We start from the raw sequence: 19,654 nt of genomic DNA, 5'->3' as shown, positions 1-19,654 counted from the left end.
TGTAGGCCTCAGGTTTGCACCGTCACGTTGCGAAATTGAAACCGGAGCCCCGGGCGGAGCCACCTCTGTGTGCGATCCGCCCCGGCCCGGGGGTGGGGGGAGCCTAGCCCCCTGCCCGTAGGGGCTGGGCTGGCTGGGCGGCCGGAGCCCCATGGGGGCGGGCTGTGTCTGCCGTCCCGTCAGACCCCTCCGTGGACCCTGGGCCCAACTGTTGGGCGAGTTCTAGAAGTGGAGCTTTCGGGGAGGAGGAGAAGGTGCCGTGTTGTGACACCAGAAATCAGCGGAAAGGTCAGGAACAGGCGGTGACCCTCAGGTGGAGCAGGAAGGACGGGCGGACAGGGAGCGTCGCGGCGCTAGCCGCAGGGGAAACCTCGGGGTGACAGCGCTTTCAGAAAGGAGAGCCAGTGCACACTTGACCTTAAACGTTGCAGTTTTCCGGGGGACGGCGATCCACGCTCGGGGAGAGCGGTGGTCACCCTGAATCGCAGGCCACCTCGCCCGCCGCCCGGGTTCTCCTCGGTGCTTTGTGGGAAGTGTAGTCCCCGGGCGCCGCAGGCCCACGCTGGAGTCATAAAAATTGAATTTTCCTAAGACATGCAAGACAGTTTCTGATTGCCTTTGGGGTGGTTAGGTGAAAAGCTTTAGGCTGAGGTGTTTCCTCAACGCTGTCCTTCAGTTTATGAAGAACAAGAAAGGTGTTATTTAGGGATGAGGTGGGTTTAAAATGGAATGAAGCCTGGGTGAGGTGTCTCAAGCCTTGTGAAGTTTCTGTTGTTACAGCCCCCTCTGAATTTTCATATGAAAGTAGCTATACGCACAATAATTTTTGTTTCTTTGGTGCTTGGCAGTTTAAAGATACTTTTATATACATGATCTCACTTTTGTCCTCCTAACAGCCTAGTAATGCAGGTAGGTAGTAATTATCCTTGTTTTAAAGAGGAGGCAGGCTTAGAGAGATAAGATCCTTGCTGCTTTGACACAAAACTGGTGTAGCAGCAGTGGTGTTTGCTCATTTTGAGGCTGAAATAAAGAATTGGTGTCACCCTGGGCAGGATGGAGAGTCTTGAGTAGATAGGGTCTCATGCGGTGGTTAGAGATAGGCAGGGCCTGATAGCCACAGAGTTGATTGCTTGTGTGTCAGTTCCAAGCTGGAGCACCACCAGGCCTTTTGGGGAGATCAGTTCCCTGATCTTTTTTCTTCCATTTTTTGTTATGTGGTAAAATACACATAACATAAAATTTACCATCATAGCCATTTCTAACTGTACAGGCCAGTGGTCTTAAGGACATTCATATGGTTGTGCAACCATCACCACCGTTTATCTCCAGAACTCTTTTCATCTTGCAAAACAGAAACTCTATGCCCACTAAGCTCTTCCTTTCCCCCCTCCTCCCAGCCCCTGGCAGCTACTGTTCTACTTTCTGTCTCTGTGATTTTTTTTTAAAATAAATTTATTTATTAATTTTTGGCTGCGTTGGGTCTTTGTTGCTGTGCACGGGCTTTCTCTAGTTGCGGCGAGCAGGGCTACTCTGTTGCAGTGTGCGGGCTTCTCATTGCGGTGGCTTCTATTGTAGTGGAGCACTGGCTCTAGACGCACGGGCTTCAGTAGTTGTGGCACACGGGCTCTATAGTGCAGACTCAGTGGTTGTGGCACACGGGCTCAGTAGTTGTGGCACGTGGGCTCAGTAGCTCCACAGCATGTGGGATTTTCCTGGACAGGGATCGAACCCATGTCCCCTGCATTGGCAGGCGGATTCTTAACCACTGTGCCACCAGGGAACTCTCTGTCTCTATGATTTTGATATCTCTAGGTATCTCATGTAAGTGGACTCATACAGGATTTGTCTTTTTGTGGCTGGCTTATTTCACTTGGCATAATGTCCTCAGGGTTCATCGGTGTTGTACCATGTGACAGGATTTTCTTTTTTAAGGCTGAGTAGTATTCTATTGTACGCATATGTCATATTTTCTCATCCATCTGTCGAGGGACACTTGGGTTGCTTGTATGTTTTTAGCTATTGTGAATAATGCTGCTATGAATATGGATGTACACATCTCTCTTTGAGACTGTGCTTCCAGTTCTTTTGGATATATACCCAGAAGTGGGATTGTTGGATTATATGGTAATTCTATTTTTAATTTTTTGAGGAACTGCCATACTGTTTTCCACAGTGCCTATACCATTTTATGTTCCCACCAGTGGTAAACAAGGGCTCCAGTTTTTCTAGGACCTCGCCAACACTTGTTATTTTCTGTTTTTTTTTTTTGCGGTACGTGGGCCTCTCACTGTTGTGGCCCCTCCTGTTGCGGAGCACAGGCTCAGCGGCATGGCTCACGGGACCAGCTGCTCCGCGGCATGTGAGATATTCCCGGACCGGGGCGCGAACCCGTGTCCCCTGCATCGACAGGCGGACTCTCAACCACTGCGCCACCAGGGAAGCCCTATTTTCTGTTTTTGATAGTAGCTATCCCAGTGGGTGTGAGGTGGTCTGACGTTTTAAGTTGTTCCACAGCAAGATATCTGAGTTCATGTTGTAGCACTAAACACATTAAAATATAAATTACTAGTTGGAATGGGGAACAAAACTAGAGGAAGAATTGGATATCATTCTTAAGTGGCTGATGTATTTGTATATATGCATTGTGCTCCTGTACATCAGGTACCTGTTAAAACGTTTTTAGTTCTTCTGGTTGAGGAATTTAGTGGCTTTAGCAGCTACTGGAAAAGTTAGGAAGAAATAATTCCAATGCTTGGTTTTTCATTGTTTTGTTTGGTCAAGTCACCAGTCTTTGGCCACAGATGTCTGTTAACTTGGTTTCTGCATTTCTTCAGGGGAGATTAAATACTTGGCATTTGGTACCTTGGAATAATTTAACTTGAAATCACACTCATATATACCAAACATGTATATAAGGAACTTCAAATAAGCCATTTTCAGTTTCAGAAAGGTTATAGTAAAAGGAGAGATGGCTGGTAACAAGGTGCTTTTTAGAATTCTGCTATAAAAGAAAAGAGCTAAGTATCTGAATATTAGCTGGCTATTATTTCTGACTAATAGATGATAAAAGAGCAAACTACTAGATGCCAGCATTGTTTCTCCCCCTAATATTTTATCATAAAACTCTTCAAAAATACAGAAAAATTGAAAGTGAGCATTCATATACCCACTACCTAGATTCTACATGTGATATTTTACTACTAGCTTTATCACATATGTGTCCATTTTCAAGCCACATTTAAAAATGTTATTTTATTTTAGTTATTTTATTATTTAAAAAAGATTGTGGTAAGATACACATACATAACATAAAATTTATCATTGTAACCATTTTTAAGTGTACAGTTCAGTGGCATTAAGTACTAAATCCATCTTATTTTGATGCATTTCAGTGAATTGGAGACATCAGTACCCTTCCCCCTAAATATTTCAGCACTAGCATTTTTTTTTTAGCACTAGCATTGTTTTAAATGCTTTGTATATATTCGTTTTTTTTAAAGATTTTTTAAATATTTATTATTTAGTTTTGGCTGTGTTGGGTCTTCATTGCTGCGTGCGGGCTTTCTGTAGTTGTGGTGAGCAGGGGCTACTCTTTGTTGCGGTACGCGGGCTTCTGACTGTGGTGGCTTCTCTTGTTGCAGAGCACAGGCTCTAGGCGTGTGGGCTTCAGTAGTTGTGGCACGCAGGCTCAGTAGTTGTGGCTCGCGGGCTCAGTAGTTGTGGCTTGCAGGCTGTAGAGTGCAGGCTCAGTAGTGTGGTGCGCGGGCTTAGTTGCTCCGCGGCTTGTGGGATCTTCCCGGACCAGGGCTCGAACCCATGTCCCCTGCACTGGCAGGCGGATTCTTAACCAGTGCGCCACCAGGGAAGCCCCTATATTCTTTTATTCATTAAAATAATCCTAAGAGGTAGGTAAAGTTCTTATTGCTGTTTTATGGAGTGGAAAACAGACATTTTAGGTTCCCAAGGTCCCTCAGCTAGTAAGTGGTGGAGTTGGAACTGGATTCCAGGTGGCTCACAGGCACTCATGACCAGTCTTTAGGCTGGGTTACCTCCGTGTACCATAGAGTGTTCATGCTGATGAAGAGATCACATCAGATGCATTGCTAAATTCTCAGCTACTTGTTACTTTAATCCAATTATTTGACTGCTGTTTAACACTGCTGTGGTGTACAAAAGAAGCATGAAAACTCTACTGATGGAATTATAATACTACTGAGAAGAAAGAGGAAGAATACTTGTAAACAGATATGTAAGGACCAAAGTGTATGATTTGCTATTGTTAGTAATGCCAGAGTAATATTATCATTTTTGGTTCCCAGGTCTGTTATTTTGAGATGTATAACTCGTAACACTGCGTTTCTATAGATTTTAACTCAATGCATTTTACCTTTGCATTTGAAGTGATATACATGTCATAAATTTAAATGAAATCTGTAGCTGCTTTCAGTTGTATCTGATACTACACTCTGTAGGAGCTCCTGAGAAGCAGAACTGACAGGTTTGTCTTTTACTTATCTCTTTTCTTTTCTTTCTTTTTCTTCTCTTTTTTTGTTTTCGAGTAGTATCATGGAGTAGTATCATGTATGAAAGTTGTCAAAAGGTAAGCAGGATAATCTTGGGTTGGGGTTTGTTATCCTTTCAAAAATATCCTGTAATTGTCACTTTGAGTCAGGTGATTGTAATAGAATAATGGTAAAGCTAATGTTTTTGAGAGCTTACCATTGTGTTCTACACTTTGTACGAATTAATTGATTGAATCCTTACAACAGCCCTGTGACTTTGGTACTATTGTTGTCTGGTGTTGCTTCCCTCATGTTACAGAGTTAGGGCTTGAACTCAGATTTTTTGACTCTAAAGTTTATGTTAATTCTGTGCTGCTACTGTACTAGTGTCTCTGAAAGGGAAAATATAGTTTATAAGAAGATCAACATGGCTTTTTTCCCCATGTCTTGCTAGCCTGCAGAAGAAACGTGCTATAGTGTATAAAATGTGGCAATATTCTGGTTCATCCAATAGGACATATTAGATTTGGGGGTAAGATGCCAAAATAGAGAACGATTAGTTCTGACTGTTAAAGGCAGTTCTGAAATCTAGTTTGTAAATTACTTAAGGTCATAGTCTGTAGTTTTTCTTTATATTTAGGGTAATGTAACTGTTTGGAATGGAATGAAATTCAGTGCAAGGCATGTGGGCTAGTTTTTCTTTTAATATTATCCTCTGCCAGTTCATGGAAAAGTTGACATTGTAGTTATATTTCAGCAATGGGTAGGGAGATTTCTGACAGAGGGAAGGAAGCATTTGAGACTTTTCACCTGGTCAGCTGTTCATTGGTTTCATGTTCTGGGTTTTATAATTCTAAGGCATCCTTAGAATCTGATCTTCATTGGGATAAAGACAGCTCATGAAGGAGCAACAGCTTATATAATCTTAAAGCACATTGATGCTATTCAACTTGACCATTCGACACAGCCACTTCAGTTGCAAAGTTGGCCAGGTAATCAACATGTCAGGTGTCTTCTGAGAGAGTCTCTGCTGGTGACAGGCATCCTAGTGGCTCTTTTAGAGGATGAGATGGGGAAGCTGTGTGTGTAGCTGTGTAGGTGAACGTGATTCTGTGAGCATACTGAAACAGCCCCAGAGAGATGGCTGCTTTAGTGACAGCCAAATATGCAGCTGAGCTGAGCTATGTAGAAAGGCTACATCAAGCCTGTATTATTTTAATTTTGGGTACTTAGCCAGATCGGGAGGTTAAAATGGAAAATAGTGATGATATTTCTGTTTTTTTTATAATTTCTAGTTTTCTACTTCTACCCCATCTTGTTTTGAATTACGCCTTCAGTAAATTGTAATATTTAATAAAGGCCAGTGTTGGTGAGAATAGTTGGCACTGGGACGTTCGACCTTGTTCAGAAGATAGATGTTAAAATTGTAGGCACTGCCAGTGTGCTCAAATGGTCTGATCTAAGTTGTTGGTCTCTGTTTTCAAGCCTGGCCGGTCTCTGCCTTGGGCTTGCCATCTTATATGACTTGTTTTCCCCACACATTTTCCAATTCAATAAACAGTCTTTAAAAATGGAGTTACTGGGCTTCCCTGGTGGCGCAGTAGTTGAGAGTCCGCCTGCCGATGCAGGGGACGTGGGTTCGTGCCCCGGTCTGGGAAGATCCCACATGCCGCGGAGCGGCTAGGCTCGTGAGCCATGGCCGCTGAGCCTGCGCGTCCGGAGCCTGTGCTCCGCAACGGGGGAGGCCAGAACAGTGAGAGGCCCGCGTGCCGCAGAGAAAGGAAAAAGAAAAAAAAAAAATGGAGTTACTAACTTATGGTCCTGGCCTCACAGGGCTTATAATTCAGTGTAGAGGCAGATTTATATATAAATATAAATAGCTAATAGGAAGTATGATATGAAAAATGCCTAACACAGTTCTTTAGAAATGTCAAGGAGTGAGGATAGTATTCCAGGCTAAGGGAAGAATAGCTTGAGCTCTGTCATAGAGTTTGAAAACTATTGTGCATTTTCAGGGAAAGTTGGAATGAGTCTGATATGCTAGAATGGGGGTACTATGGCTGCATGAAGTACTAGGAAAGGAGTTAGAATTTGGAGTCTGAGACTTGGCCTTTTCTGCCTTTTACAATTTGGGATCTTGAGCAGATTATTTTACCTCACTAAGTTTAAGTTTCTTATAAAATTGGGATAATTAGAAATAGTGTTGTTAGGCTTTATGTGCATGTTAATGCACTGTGTAAACAATTAAATTCTGTATAGATTATTACTTTTAGTGGAGGGGGTGGTAGGAGAGAAAGCAAAGGATAAGGTTGGGACCAGCTTGTCTAGGAATGCCAACACAACTAGTTTTTATTTATTTTTTTGGCTGCGTTGGGTCTTTGTTGCTGTGCGCAGGCTTTCTCTAGTTGTGGCGAGCGGGGGCTACTCTTTGTTGCAGTGCGTGGGCTTCTCATTGCGGTGGCTTCTCTTGTTGCAGAGAATGCGCTCTAGGCGTGTGGGCTTCAGTAGTTGTGGCACGCGGGCTCAGTAGTTGTGGCTCGTGGGCTCTAGAGTGCAGGCTCAGTAGTTGTGGTGCACCAGCTTAGTTGTTCCGCAGCATGTGGGATCTTCCTGGGTCAGGGCTCAAACCCATGTCCCCTGCATTGCCAGGTGGATTCTTAACCACTGTGCCACCAGGGAAGCGCAACACAACTAGTTTGAACTTTGTTCTGTAGACAGTAGAGGACCATCAAAGGCTTTCAAGCAGGGGTGTAACCTGAGTAGACCCTTTTTATAAGGATAACAGGTGGCAGTGATATAACATTGATTGCAGGGGTCCAGAGACCAAGAGCAGCAAGACTAAAAGGAAGATATTACAGTAGCCAAGTTAGAAGAAACCTAGGGTCTGAACTGGGGTAGTGGAAGTGGATTTGACAGGTAATATAATCTAGAATCCCTAAGATATGCAGAAACTATTGGCTGAGTAGTGGAGTTATTCAACAGAAGGAGGAGTTAGAGAGGATTCCCAGAATCTACCTAGAGATTAAGGGGGTTGAGAGTACAGCTTCTAGACAGATTTGGGGAGGTAAGAGTGGAGAGAAGAGAGAGCAGGTTTTGTTCAAGAAATAAATCAAAAAAAAAAAAAGAAAGAAAGAAATCATTTGTTGAATGAATGGGTTGAATTATTGAGGCATCCATGTTGAGTTGTTTAGGGAGACAGTTTTGAATAGTGACTAAAGCCTCTGGTGTTGAAGTCAGAACTGATTTTGAATCTTGACTCTGCCACCTTTTAGTTTTAATGTCAAGGGATCTAAATTTTAAGCCTTGGGTTTCTCATCTGTAAAATGGGATAACAGAACTATTTTACGGGGTTGTTACAAGAATAGGAAGAGATAATGCATGTTAAGAACTTTGTATAGTGTTGGGCACATGGATTACAGGTGTGTGGGAGCTTTGGTTCTGAAACTTGGGCGACTGTGGGGTGATGTGGACGGATTGTCCAGAGGACAGCTGTCTGGGGGCTATGAATATATAGGGATGAGAAGAAGACAGAAAAGAACTAGGGAAGGGGATCAGAAGTGCCTAGAGAGGGCAAAGGTTTCCCAGGGTTATGACTATCAAATGTTTGCATTCTCAGTTGTTATAATGTGTTAATCAAGTGTGCCCATCCACTAATACTCTTCTTATAAAATTATTATGTAAATCAGACACTTTGTTCTAATTTTAATGTAAGGTTTTGTATGTTTATGATATATATGTACACACACACAATGTATGTTGTATTGGAGTTTTTTAGCCTTCAGTGAATAACTATTAGTATATATGTATTTTAAGTATTAACATATTTGTTCTACACACTCAATTTCTTTAAATTGAGTATTGTTGATTTACAATGTTGCGTTAGTTTCTGGTGTACATCAAAGTGATTCAATTATACACACACACACATATATATATATACACATATATTCTTGTTCATATTATTTTCCATTATGGTTTATTACAGGATACTGAATATAGTCCCTGTGCTGTACAGTAGGACCTTGTTTCTACACACCAGATTTATTTATGGACATATTCCTTACTATTTCTCCAATTTGGTAATCACTATGATTTGCCCCCCTTATTCTGAATTTGCAAAACAGGGCATCAAATTAGGAGCTCTTAGCATGGAAATGAAAAGTGTTTATTTTGTTTTTTTAAATGGTAGCTATGAGTATAAATCTTTTAATTGTTTTTCTTTCCCCTGGTGTTCTAAATAATAGATTCTTTATACAATTGCATATGTACGAGTGGATGAACACACCATTGGTGATCCAGAGGATTTTTGTCAAGACTGGATAAACCATGTATCACATTGATTGTAGAGGTTAGTAGATTTAGTTCCTTAGGATGTGTGCATTTTTTGTAGTAACATTTAAAAATGCATAGGTTATCAAGTAGCAATTTCCCCCCAAGATCTTCATGGGTTTTTCTCCTTTTTTAGCTATCCTGAGAGAATCAGTGAAGTTCATTTTAGTTTATATATGCTTGAAGCTTCTATTCTCTGTCATCACATAAACATTAATTAAAAAATTAGCAAGCAAAATATAAAACATGAAGATGTTCTTTAGCAGTGTGTGCAAGGAAAAGGCTGTGGGTGTTAGTTTACAAGTAGTATTGTCTGCCATGACCATGAAGTATGATGTTATGTGCTCCAGGAATGTCATCATGGATTTAATTGTTTTATTTGTGAAAAGAGGTAAGGAGAAAGGCAGCATCATGGTATTTAGATATTCCTGATTCTGCCATTTTGACATGCACTGTGATGGAAAAGCCACTTAATTCTACTTTGTTCTGAGGCTGAACAAGAATATGGTGTCAGTTTCACTCTTGAATGATATTGGATGGTCCTTTGATTGAAATTCTGTAAATTCAGATTGTAATTCTCTGATACCATGAGCTCAATATCCAGGGAGTACCTGAGATTTTGTAGCTTCAATCCAAAGGTGCATTTTGTTGCCGTCTTTCAGTTTAACTACTGGATCCCCTTTCTCCCAGTGCATTCTATTGTTTTTTGGTGTGTATGTTGCTGCCAATGGTGTATGATGCCTTAATTCATTAGGTGGAATTTTGAGTGATGGAACGAATGGAATATTTTATAAACCAAAGTTCAACTTTAGAATAAACTTTGGCTTAGTTTTACTGTTTCACATATCTTCATTCCATTATAGAGAAATGGAAAATTGGAAGGTTGGAGAAAGTGTTTAGAAGAGAAGTGACATTATTTACACCTAGATTCTTTTTTAGAGCTTTTGGACCTGTATAGATGTGTTAATTGCGATATACCGAAGGCAAGCAGGTCAAACCACAAATGCTGGGATTTAAATAGTGACTTAAATAAAAAACGTTCTAGAGTTTACACATCCAGATAAGCATTGTTCTAGGTAATTAGCCGCTTTGGGTGTATCTTAGCTATCATACATTTGACTTGTATGCAGTCTGAACTCTTGCATAGAATGTATCATCTCCTTTAAGTTGACTTTCATAAGCTGAACTACTCTTTCTGCTCATCAGTTTACTAACACTGATTTCTAATTGGGTTTCTGCCAGCAGCTGTATCTGGGGGAAAGGGCCTCCTTGGGAGTTGGAAGTGTTTGTGGACCTCAGTGCATCTGGAGTCTGGCACTTGTTCATTAAATCTAGGGTACAGATGAGCGCTGCTGTTTCCTCACTTGACCCAGCCCTGCCAGGCTAACGCTGTGATGTCTTCCGTCCCTCCCCCTTTGTGTGTGGTGTTGCGGGAGGTTGAGGAGTGATGGGCAGGGGCTGTGTGTGAACAGGGAGGCATCGCCTTACTTTGGGCTATACTGGGTTGGTAGGGGGCTTAAAGTAGCCTGACATCATATGCAAATGGCTAGGACTTCTGAAGTGGCAGAAGAAAGGCTTCTTTCCCCTTCCCTGAAACAGTCTAGTCACTAGTGCATCCTGATGCAGGGGTTTCCACATTGGGGTATCTGCTTGGGCCCTGGGGGTAAGACTGGTGGGCTAGGGAACAGGAAGATGGCTTGTCTGATTGCCTTAGTTCTGGGGGAAAGGAGTATCAGCAGGGACTTTGTCAGCAGGAACCTCCTGCTCAGGACCTCATTGCCTGCAGAGGTTCTTATCTACTGACCCCTTGGTTCTTGGACTGCCCTGGGTGGAGGGAGGCAACTCCCGCAGGAACCATGATGGATTATCTCTTTCTGGGAATGAATCCTCCCCCAACCCCTGACTTACTATATTTGTGTTTACTGCTGGACTTTTCAACATTTTCCTTTTAATACATTGGTGTTTAATGAGTTCTTTTTAAAAGAAGTGGGGAATGGGGGCAAGCCTGTATTTAAAAACACAGAAGTAGACATCACAGTTCTAAGCATTAATTCCTAAAGAAGTATCCTACTGGCCTCATTTAGATTTTGCCAAGTATTAGAGTGGCATTTAGTGAATTGAAATGGTATATAGGAACCAATAGATGATGTGGACTTTAACTACCAATTAGTATTTGGTTAGATTTTTAAAAAATTAATCAATTTATTTTTGGCTGCGTTGGGTCTTCGTTGCTGCACGCGAGCTTTCTCTAGTTGGGGCGAGCGGGGGCTACTCTTCATTGCGGTACGTGGGCTTCTCATTGTGGTGGCTTCTCTTGTTGCGGACCACAGGCTCTAGGCGCGCCTGCTTCAGTAGTTGTGGTGTGCGGGCTCAGTGGTTGTGGCTCGTGGGCCCTAGAGCGCAGGCTCAGTAGTTGTGGCGCAAGCGCTTAGTTGCTCCGTGGCATGTGGGATCTTCCTGGACCAGGGAGTGAATGCATGTCCCCTGCATTGGCAGGTGGATTCTTAACCACTGCGCCAGCAGGGAAGTCCTAGATTTTTAATTCTGGTAGATTGATCTACCAGAAGAGATTGAGTATTATATAGAAAATCTAGATGCCAGCTAGGGCTTCCTTATTCATAGTTTTAGCCTCAGACTCCTAATTGAAGATTGTCAAAGTCCAGAGGTACTCACCCACCTACCCCTGCAATCTATCACATCCAATTTTTGTGAATTTCCTAGTTTAGTTTAACTTACGCTTTTCTTAGCTTCTGGGCTCCCATTTTTGAAAATGGTGTTTTGGTTCCACCCATGTCAGTTTGGACGTGAAACCCGCTTGTTTCACTGGCACGCACACACACACACACACACACACACACACACCTCTTTTCCCAAGCATTTCAAGAATTCACTTAGCTCTTCAAGAGCTCTTAGCTCTTAGATGTGGTGAGTCATGGGGAAAGGGCTTGACTTTCTGCCCTTTCCTGGTCTGTCTTCCCCTTCCATCTTTTTTTTTCTCCTATCCTTCTCTTTGCAGTAACTACTGCACCCTTCCTGATTTGGAGCAGAATAGTTCTGTCACGCAGTCAGACCTTCCGGAATTTATCTCCTCCTCTTCTTTTTTTTTTTAAAAAAACCTTAAGCACTTATCATGATTTTAAAAACATAGGGCTTCCCTGGTGGTGCAGTGGTTAAGAATCTGCCTGCCAATGCAGGGGACACGGGTTCGAGCCCTGGTCCGGGAAGATCCCACATGCTGCGGAGCAACTAAGCCCCTGTGCCACAACTACTGAGCCTGCGCTCTAGAGCCTGCGAGCCACAACTACGGAAGCCTGTGTGCCTAGAGCCCGTGCTGTGCAACAAGAGAAGCCACCGCAATGAGAAGCCCGCGCACTGCAACGAAGAGTAGCCCCCGCTCACCGCAACTAGAGAAAGCCCACGCGCAGCAACAAAGACCCAACGCAGCCAAAAATAAAAATAAATTGAAAAATAAAAAATAAAAACATGTAGTCCAAGAGATTCTGATGTCAGGTGTTATGAATTGCAACTAATCCCCTCATTTCCTTTGCCACAGATGTTAGATGTATAAACTTCTAAATGGCTTTTCCAAATATGAGGAATTAACATTTCATACACTCAACAGATATTTGAGCAACTCCTTTCTGTAAGGCACTGAGTTAAATGCTGGGATACCAAGAGACTACGTCAGTTTCTCAACCTGAGGAGCTCTGGAGATGGATGGAGCAAATGAGTAGGCACTCAGGTGGAGTCACACCTCAAAGAGCTGTTACGGTCTAGGGAAGGGATGATCGGGCAGTTAAATAATGTACAGCAAAAGATAACAAGTGCCAGGAGAGATGTAGAAAAGGCCTGTGGGAGTTTGTAGGGCCAGGATGGGATGTGTAAGTGTGGAGCATGTAGTATTTGATCTGGATCGTGAATGGAGAGGATTTGGATATGTGGAGATGGAGAAATGGTCAGGAGAGGTTGGTAGAGTATTCCTGGATGAGGGACTTGGTTGATCAAAAGAATTGTGCAAGAAGAACATATGGTGCACTTAAGAAGCTCTTGCAGTTTGGACACCTGTTGGGGAGCAGTGTGATGCATGGTCAAGAAGGTGCTTTGTGGCTAGATTGGTCTACTCTTAGGAAGGACTTCCTCTCTCATCTGATATTCACCTCCGGCATATGCTACATGTGCTAGCTGCTTATTTTTTAATGTACTTTTATGGAAGTAGATTTTTTTTCCCCCTTAGCAAAAACCTTCCATTTGCATTTGGACACAGTGCTAAGGTGGTATAAGCAAAAATGGGGCACTTACTGTAAGGAATCATGGAGTCTTATGGAAATAAGAGGGACCCTCAGGAGGGGTTTGGAACTAAGGACTAGATGTCCTCCAGTTCTTCCACCTTCTCTCTGCACCCCCTGCCATTCTTTCTTCAGACCAGCTTCTTGTGATTTTGTGCTCCATGGCGTAGGCTGAAGATGCCCATGTCATATCTCCTGGCTTACTCTTAGAGGTCCAGGCACTCAAGGGAGACTTGACTCTTTGGTCCCAATTCTGAGTTCCTGAGGAAAGGATAAATGAGTCAGGGACCATTCCTGTCACATTGGCTGTGGTCAGGGTACAAAGTCATGTTGTGCATAGTTATCTAGTAAGGCTTAGTGTCATCCCCGCCTACTTTCTCTGCCTCAGCTGTGCTGTAATTCAGCATACTAGAAGGAGCATTGGGTTTGCAGTTGACCGCCTGGAGTTTGAATCCTAGCCCTGCCACTTACTTACTACCTTTGTAATCTTCGTCAACATTCTCAGTGAATTCTAGGCTCTGTTTCCTCATCTGTAAGTTGAAGCTAATATTACCTACTTCAGTAAATAGCACTTTAGAGGGAGGTACTGTGTTCTTTTGTGCACTTGGAGGATAAAGACCTCTCTAGGTTCAACTTGTGATTCTTTGTGTCATTAGCTTGGTGACCTTTGGCAAGTCAGTCAGATCCTGAGCCCCAGTTTTTCATCTACAAATGCAGATAATCTCTGCCCACCTCACAATGTTTTTCTGAGGCTCAGAAGGCCATGTGAAACTGCTTTGTGACTATAATGTATTTACATATGTGTGAAGCAGAAGAAGTTAAATACTATTAGGGAGACTGTTTTCCTTGTGAAATTATTCTGTTATAGTCGAGTGTATTTTGGTAGTAACTTGACAGATCTTTCTCAAAATACCCTGTAACGGTAGATTATTAATTGATTTATGATGCAATGGGCAGTTGTCCAAGTATTTTCAGCTTTCCCTTTCAATCTCAGCTTCCACTTAAGGCTTCTAACCTGATTTATAAGTTAAAATTTACTTTCACATTCAGAAAAAAATGATGTTCTTTGTAGAAAATTTAAACAAATGTAAAGAAATCTTAAACCTGTCACACTGAAATAACCATTTTCTCTTTTTAATTCACACAAGTAATTCATCATGAAATAAGTTAGTAGTGACATGGAATTAAACCAGTAAGCCAAAAAAGAATCCTGAAATTCCACCACATAAGGATAACCACTACCTTAAATATAGCCCTTTCCCTAGTCTTTTTGACAGTAATGTTTTTCTTGCATACTTTCTAAGGAATGTTTTGATGTTCAAGTTGTCATGAAGAGGTGATTCATCTGAGGAAAGTGATTTATTTTTCTTTCCTTCTTTTTTGCCGTACGTGGGCCTCTCACTGCTGTGGCCTCTCCCGCTGCGGAGCACAGGCTCCGGACGCGCAGGCTCAGCGGCCATGGCTCACGGGCCCAGCCGCTCCGCGGCATGTGGGATCTTCCCGGACCGGGGCTCGAACCCACGTCCCCTGCATCGGCAGGCGGACTCTCAACCACTTGCGCCACCAGGGAAGCCCCTCTTTCCTTCTTTCTTTTTTATTTTTTAAAATATTTTTTCCGTAAGTGATGATATGAGTGAAAAGCCAGTATTTGCCTTTTATAATCCTGTGAAAAAAATAGCCTTTCTTCCTTGACTCAGAAGCCAAAGTTGTATTTTTTGGAGAGATATGAAGAATGAGTGATTTACGTGGACAGTTTTATTTCTCAGGAATAATTATATGTTTTCAGAATTATCAGTGGCCAATGGTAGATAACACTGAAGTGAAGTCCTTAAACCTTTACTGGTTATTTCTTCCTTGTGGGGTAGAAGGAAGGAAGGTCCCATCTTTCCCTTTAGATAGAGAAATTAAAGACAAGTGAATAATATGAATTAGAGAATTATTTAATGGAAAGTAAATGAATATATTTATTCTTTTTTTTAAATCTTTTTTTCTTTTAATATTTATTTACTTATTTATTTTTGGCTGCATTGGGTCTTCGTTGCTGCGCATGGGCTTTCTCTAGTTGCAGCGAGCGGGGGCTACTCTTGGTTGGGGGGCGTGGGCTTCTCATTGAGTTGGCTTCACTTGTTGCAGAGCATGAGCCCTGAGCACACAGGCTTCAGTAGTTGTGGCATGCAGGCTCAGTAGTTGTGCCTTGTGGGCTCTAGAGTGCAGGCTCAGTAGTTGTGGCACACGGGCTTAGTTGCTCCGCGGCATGTGGGATGCTCCCGGACCGGGGCGTGAACCCGCGTCCCCCGCATCGGCAGGCGGACTCCCAACCACCGCGCCAACAGGGAAGCCCTAAAGACTATTTTTTAAGAGCAGTTTTAGGTTTACAACAAAATTGACAGGAAGGTACAGAGATTTCCCATACACCCCCTGCCCCCATATTTGTATAGCCACCCTCATTATCCACATCACTCATCAGAATGGTACATATTTTACGGAGGATGAACCTACGCTGACATATCATAATTACCGCACATCCATAGTTTACATTATGGTTCACTCTTGGTGTTGTATATTCTGTGGGTTTGGACAGATGTATGATGATATATATCCATCATTGTAATATCACAGAGAGTATTTTCACTGCCCTACAAATCCTCTGTGCTCTTCATATTCATCCTTCCTTTCCTCTTCCTCCCTGGCAACTACTGATCTTTTTACTGTCTCCATAGTTACGCCTTTTCCAGAATGTCATATAGTTAGAATCATACAGTATGTAGCCTTTTCACATTGACTTCTTTCACTTAGTAATATGCCTTTAAGGTTCCTCCATGTCTTTTCATGGTTTGACAGCTCATTTCTTTTTAGCGCTGAGTAATAGTCCATTGTCTATATGTACCAGTTTATTTATCCATTCACCCACGGAAGGACGTCTTGGTTACTTCCAAGTGTTGGCAATTATGAATAAAGCTGCTGTAAACATCCATGTGCAGGTCTTTGTGTGGACATAAGTTTTCAACTCCTTGGGTAAATATCAAGGAGTATGATTGCTGGATTGTATGGTAGGAGTATGTTTAGTTTTCCTAAGTTGTTGTCTTCCAAAATGGCTATACCGTTTTGCATTTCTACCAGTAAACTTTCTTATTTTTATTCTACCATATTCTTTTTTTTAAAATTTATTTATATATTTATTTTATTTATTTGGCTGCATTGGGTCTTCATTGCTGCACGTGGGCTTTCTCTAGTTGCGGGGAGCAGGGACTACTCTTTATTGTGGTGCATGGGCTTCTCATTGTGGTGGCTTCTCTCGTTGCGGAACATGGGCTCTAGGTGCATGGGCTTCTCATTGTGGTGGCTTCTCTTGTTGCGGAACATGGGCTCTAGGTGCACGAGCTTCGGTAGTTGTGGCTCGTGGGCTCTAGAGCGCAGGCTCAGTAGTTGTGACGCACGGGCTTAGTTGCCACGCGGTATGTGGGATCTTCCCAGACCAGGGCTCGAACCCCAGTCCCCTGTGTTGACGGGCGGATTCTTAACCCCTGCGCCACCAGGGAAGTCCACTTCCATGTTCTTTAAGGTTCCTTTCAAGTTGTAAAATTCTGTGATTTAAATTTCTTTATCCTTGAAACATGGATTCATTTAAAAAATTTGTATGTTATTTCTTCTAAAAAGAAATGTATTTTTACTGGAGTATTTGAAAAGTACATGAAAATATAAAGAAGAAAAATTACTGATGTATTTTCTTGTTTTATATAGTATCATAAAACAATTATTATGGTGTATATATTCTTTTTAACTAATGAAATATTTCAAGTATGAAGAAAAGTATAGAGAATTATCTTAGGAACACTTAGGTATGTCCCACTCATATTTGTCAAATCTGTACATTTTTTGCTATTAGCTTCGGGTCTTTTATTTATTTAGCTATTATTATTATTTTTTAACTTAAAAAATTTTTAATTTTAATTATTTATTTTTTGGCTGCGTTGGGTCTTCGTTGCTGCATGCAGGCTTTCTCTAGTTACAGCGAGCAGGGGCTACTCTTCGTTGCGGTGCACGGGCTTCTCACTGCAGTGGCTTCTTTTGGTGTGGAACATGGGCTCTAGGTGCACGGGCTTCAGTAATTGTGGCATGTGGGATCAGTAGTGGTGGCTTGTGGGCTCTAGAGCACGCGCTCAGTAGTTGTGGTGCACGGGTTTAGTTGCTCTGCAGCATGTGGGATCTTCCCAGACCAGGGATTGAACCCATGTCCCCTGCATTGGCAGGCGAATTCTTAACCACTGCGCCACCAGGGAAGCTCCAGGTCTTTTATTTTTTAAAGACGTAAACATTACTGATACAATTCAAAACCCCTGTGCTACCCCTTACAAATTTTCCTTTTCTTTCTTTCTTTTTCTCTCCTCTCCCCTTCATTTTTTCTTCTCTTTTATCTCCTTGACTAAGGGTTATCATTCCTGTGCTGTACATATCATAAGCAATGTATATATTGCATTTAAAACCTTGACATAAGTGGAACCATAATGTACATATCCTGCAACTTGCTTCCTCTGTTTGATCTTAGTTTTTAAGATATTGTCATGTTGGTCCATGTGACATGTGACTCTTGCTTATTTTCATTGTTTTATGACCCTGCCACATTTTCTTTATCCATTTTCCTGTTGACTGACATTTAGATTGTTTCCTTTTTTTTTTTTTTTTTTTTTTTTTGCATTTACTGACCCCGTGGCTATGAACAGTTTCTTACAGTGTCCTTGTGCTTGTCTTTCCCTGGGAGTTTTTCTCCAGGACAGTGATACACAAAGAAGTGTGGTCTGAGGACTGGGGAATTATGTCTTGCAAATAGGGAACTTGTGGCAGAATGTAAATCAACTCTCACTGTTAATTTATTTAATGTTTCTTATCCTGGTAAGACTTTCTCAGTGAAGCAAGAAGTGTTCCTTTTCTCTTAGAGGGCTGGTGACAAACAGTTTGCAGCTGTGCTGCTTTGCAGCTGGGCACTGCTCTAGAGTATGTTCCCCTGGAGCAGGAGTGCTGGGTTGAAGGGGATGTGCCTCTTGAACCTCACTAGAGGCTACTGAACTAGAGCTTTGTTCCTCAGAGATTGTATCAGTGTACACCCCGTCAGTGGTGAGCCTGAGTTCCTCTTGGTTGGTTTCCAGTCTTTGCCAACATTTGAAGAGTTTTTCTAATGTGTAGGGTGCAAAATTGTATCTCATTATTGTGTTAATTTTATGTGTTCCTGATCAGTGTGATTGAGCATCATTTTATGTGTGACTCTCATCTCTGAATTGCCTGCTTATATTCTTTGTCCATTTAAAATCTTTGGATTAATTTGCTTTTTCTTGATTTGTAGGAATTTTAAAAGTATATTCTGTACTCAATTTCTTTTCATTTAAAAGCATTGTAGCTATTTATAGCTTATTCTTTTACTTTATGGTGTGTTTTATGATATTTTAAAATCTTAACCTGTTAGTCTTTAATGCCTTGTGCTTGAGTTTTAATTTTCCCTTCTCATTTTTCTTTTAAAAGCTTTAAAATCTTGCTTCTTACACTTGTGTCATTAATTTACCTTCAAGGATTTTTTAGGTTTTTTTTTTTTAAATGGGCAAATGAACTTTTTCCAATTCTTCCTGACTAGTTCTTTTTTTTCTTTCCTGAGTTATGACCCCATACTCAGTTTTCTTCCTATTTTTGTCTGTTGCCTATCCTTCCCTTTTTCAGACTCTCCTTCCTCCATCCATAAATGCTCTTGTCTTGAGCAGTCTATCTCAGGCCTTCTGTTGTTTTCTTTCTACTGCAGTTACCATACACGTGTGCTAAACCTGGACACCAGCCTTGCCTCTTCCTTCTCTACTCTATACCCATGACCACCAAGCTCTGGCACACAGTAGGGCTTCAGTACATACTTGAATGAGTGTGTGAGTGAATGTGTGATCTAGATAGGGGAATTAGTGCTTCGCAGGGTGCTGGGCCTTGATGGAGCAGAGCAGGGAGAAGGAGGAAGGGTAAATTTAGTTTGACATGTTTGGTCTTAGCTTCTCATTCATAGTAGTGAGCTTTCTCTGGTGTTGTTTTCTGACCTTTGAATTTGTACATTTTCCTGTTGTCATAAATACCACTTGAATGAGGCAAATTCTTATGACCTTTTGGTGATTCTCTCAAACAGGGCTCCCTGTAGAAGGTGCAGTATACAGGGATAGTATCATATAAAATACAGGGTCAACGTTGTAGACAGTTGCATGGGTAGGTAAGGGTTTTTAGACTGAAGGTCAGAAGACCCTATTCTAGTTCTTGCTTGGCTGTAATTACCTCCGTGACCTTAAAACTCACTGTGCTTTTTTATATTCAACAGTCTTTCAGTCCTCTCCAACTCCAAGTGGAGTAGAAACCTTTCTTTGTACAAGTTTCATAATAATTTTTTTTCTTGACTTGGGCAATAGTTACATAGGTGTTTATAATAACTCATTAAGCTACACTTAACGTTTTGTACGCATTTTTCTAAATGTTTTATTTCACAATGAAAAAGATTTAAGAAACCCACAAAAGACTAGG

The 19,654-nt window shown here is 41.8% G+C and overlaps 1 protein-coding gene across 7 annotated transcripts in view; it reads left to right on the top strand.

Moving 5' to 3' along the window:
• Positions 1 to 19,654, top strand: part of ECPAS (Ecm29 proteasome adaptor and scaffold) — a 98,376-nt gene that overhangs the window by 1,138 nt on the left and 77,584 nt on the right. For 2 of the 7 annotated variants that reach the window (XM_022579065.3, XM_022579064.3), the window contains exon 2: positions 8,747 to 8,850. The exons of 3 other annotated variants lie outside the window; for them this stretch is intronic. In XM_022579065.3, coding sequence (XP_022434773.1) covers positions 8,829 to 8,850 — 22 coding nt within the window. In that variant the 5' untranslated portion in view covers positions 8,747 to 8,828. Of the gene's footprint in view, positions 1 to 82; positions 289 to 4,230; positions 4,250 to 8,746; positions 8,851 to 19,654 lie in introns of those variants that run through there. 2 more of the 7 variants (XM_022579066.2, XM_089913579.1) reach the window with 2 other exon arrangements.

This window comes from Delphinapterus leucas, chromosome 6 (genome assembly GCF_059928025.1).
Source record: "Delphinapterus leucas isolate spDelLeu-1000000601 "Yukka" chromosome 6, BTC_Dleu_Yukka2, whole genome shotgun sequence".
Taxonomy (NCBI): Eukaryota; Metazoa; Chordata; class Mammalia; order Artiodactyla; family Monodontidae; genus Delphinapterus; species Delphinapterus leucas.
The sequence above is the reverse complement of the archived record's forward strand: the minus strand, read 5'-3'. Positions and strand labels throughout refer to the sequence as shown.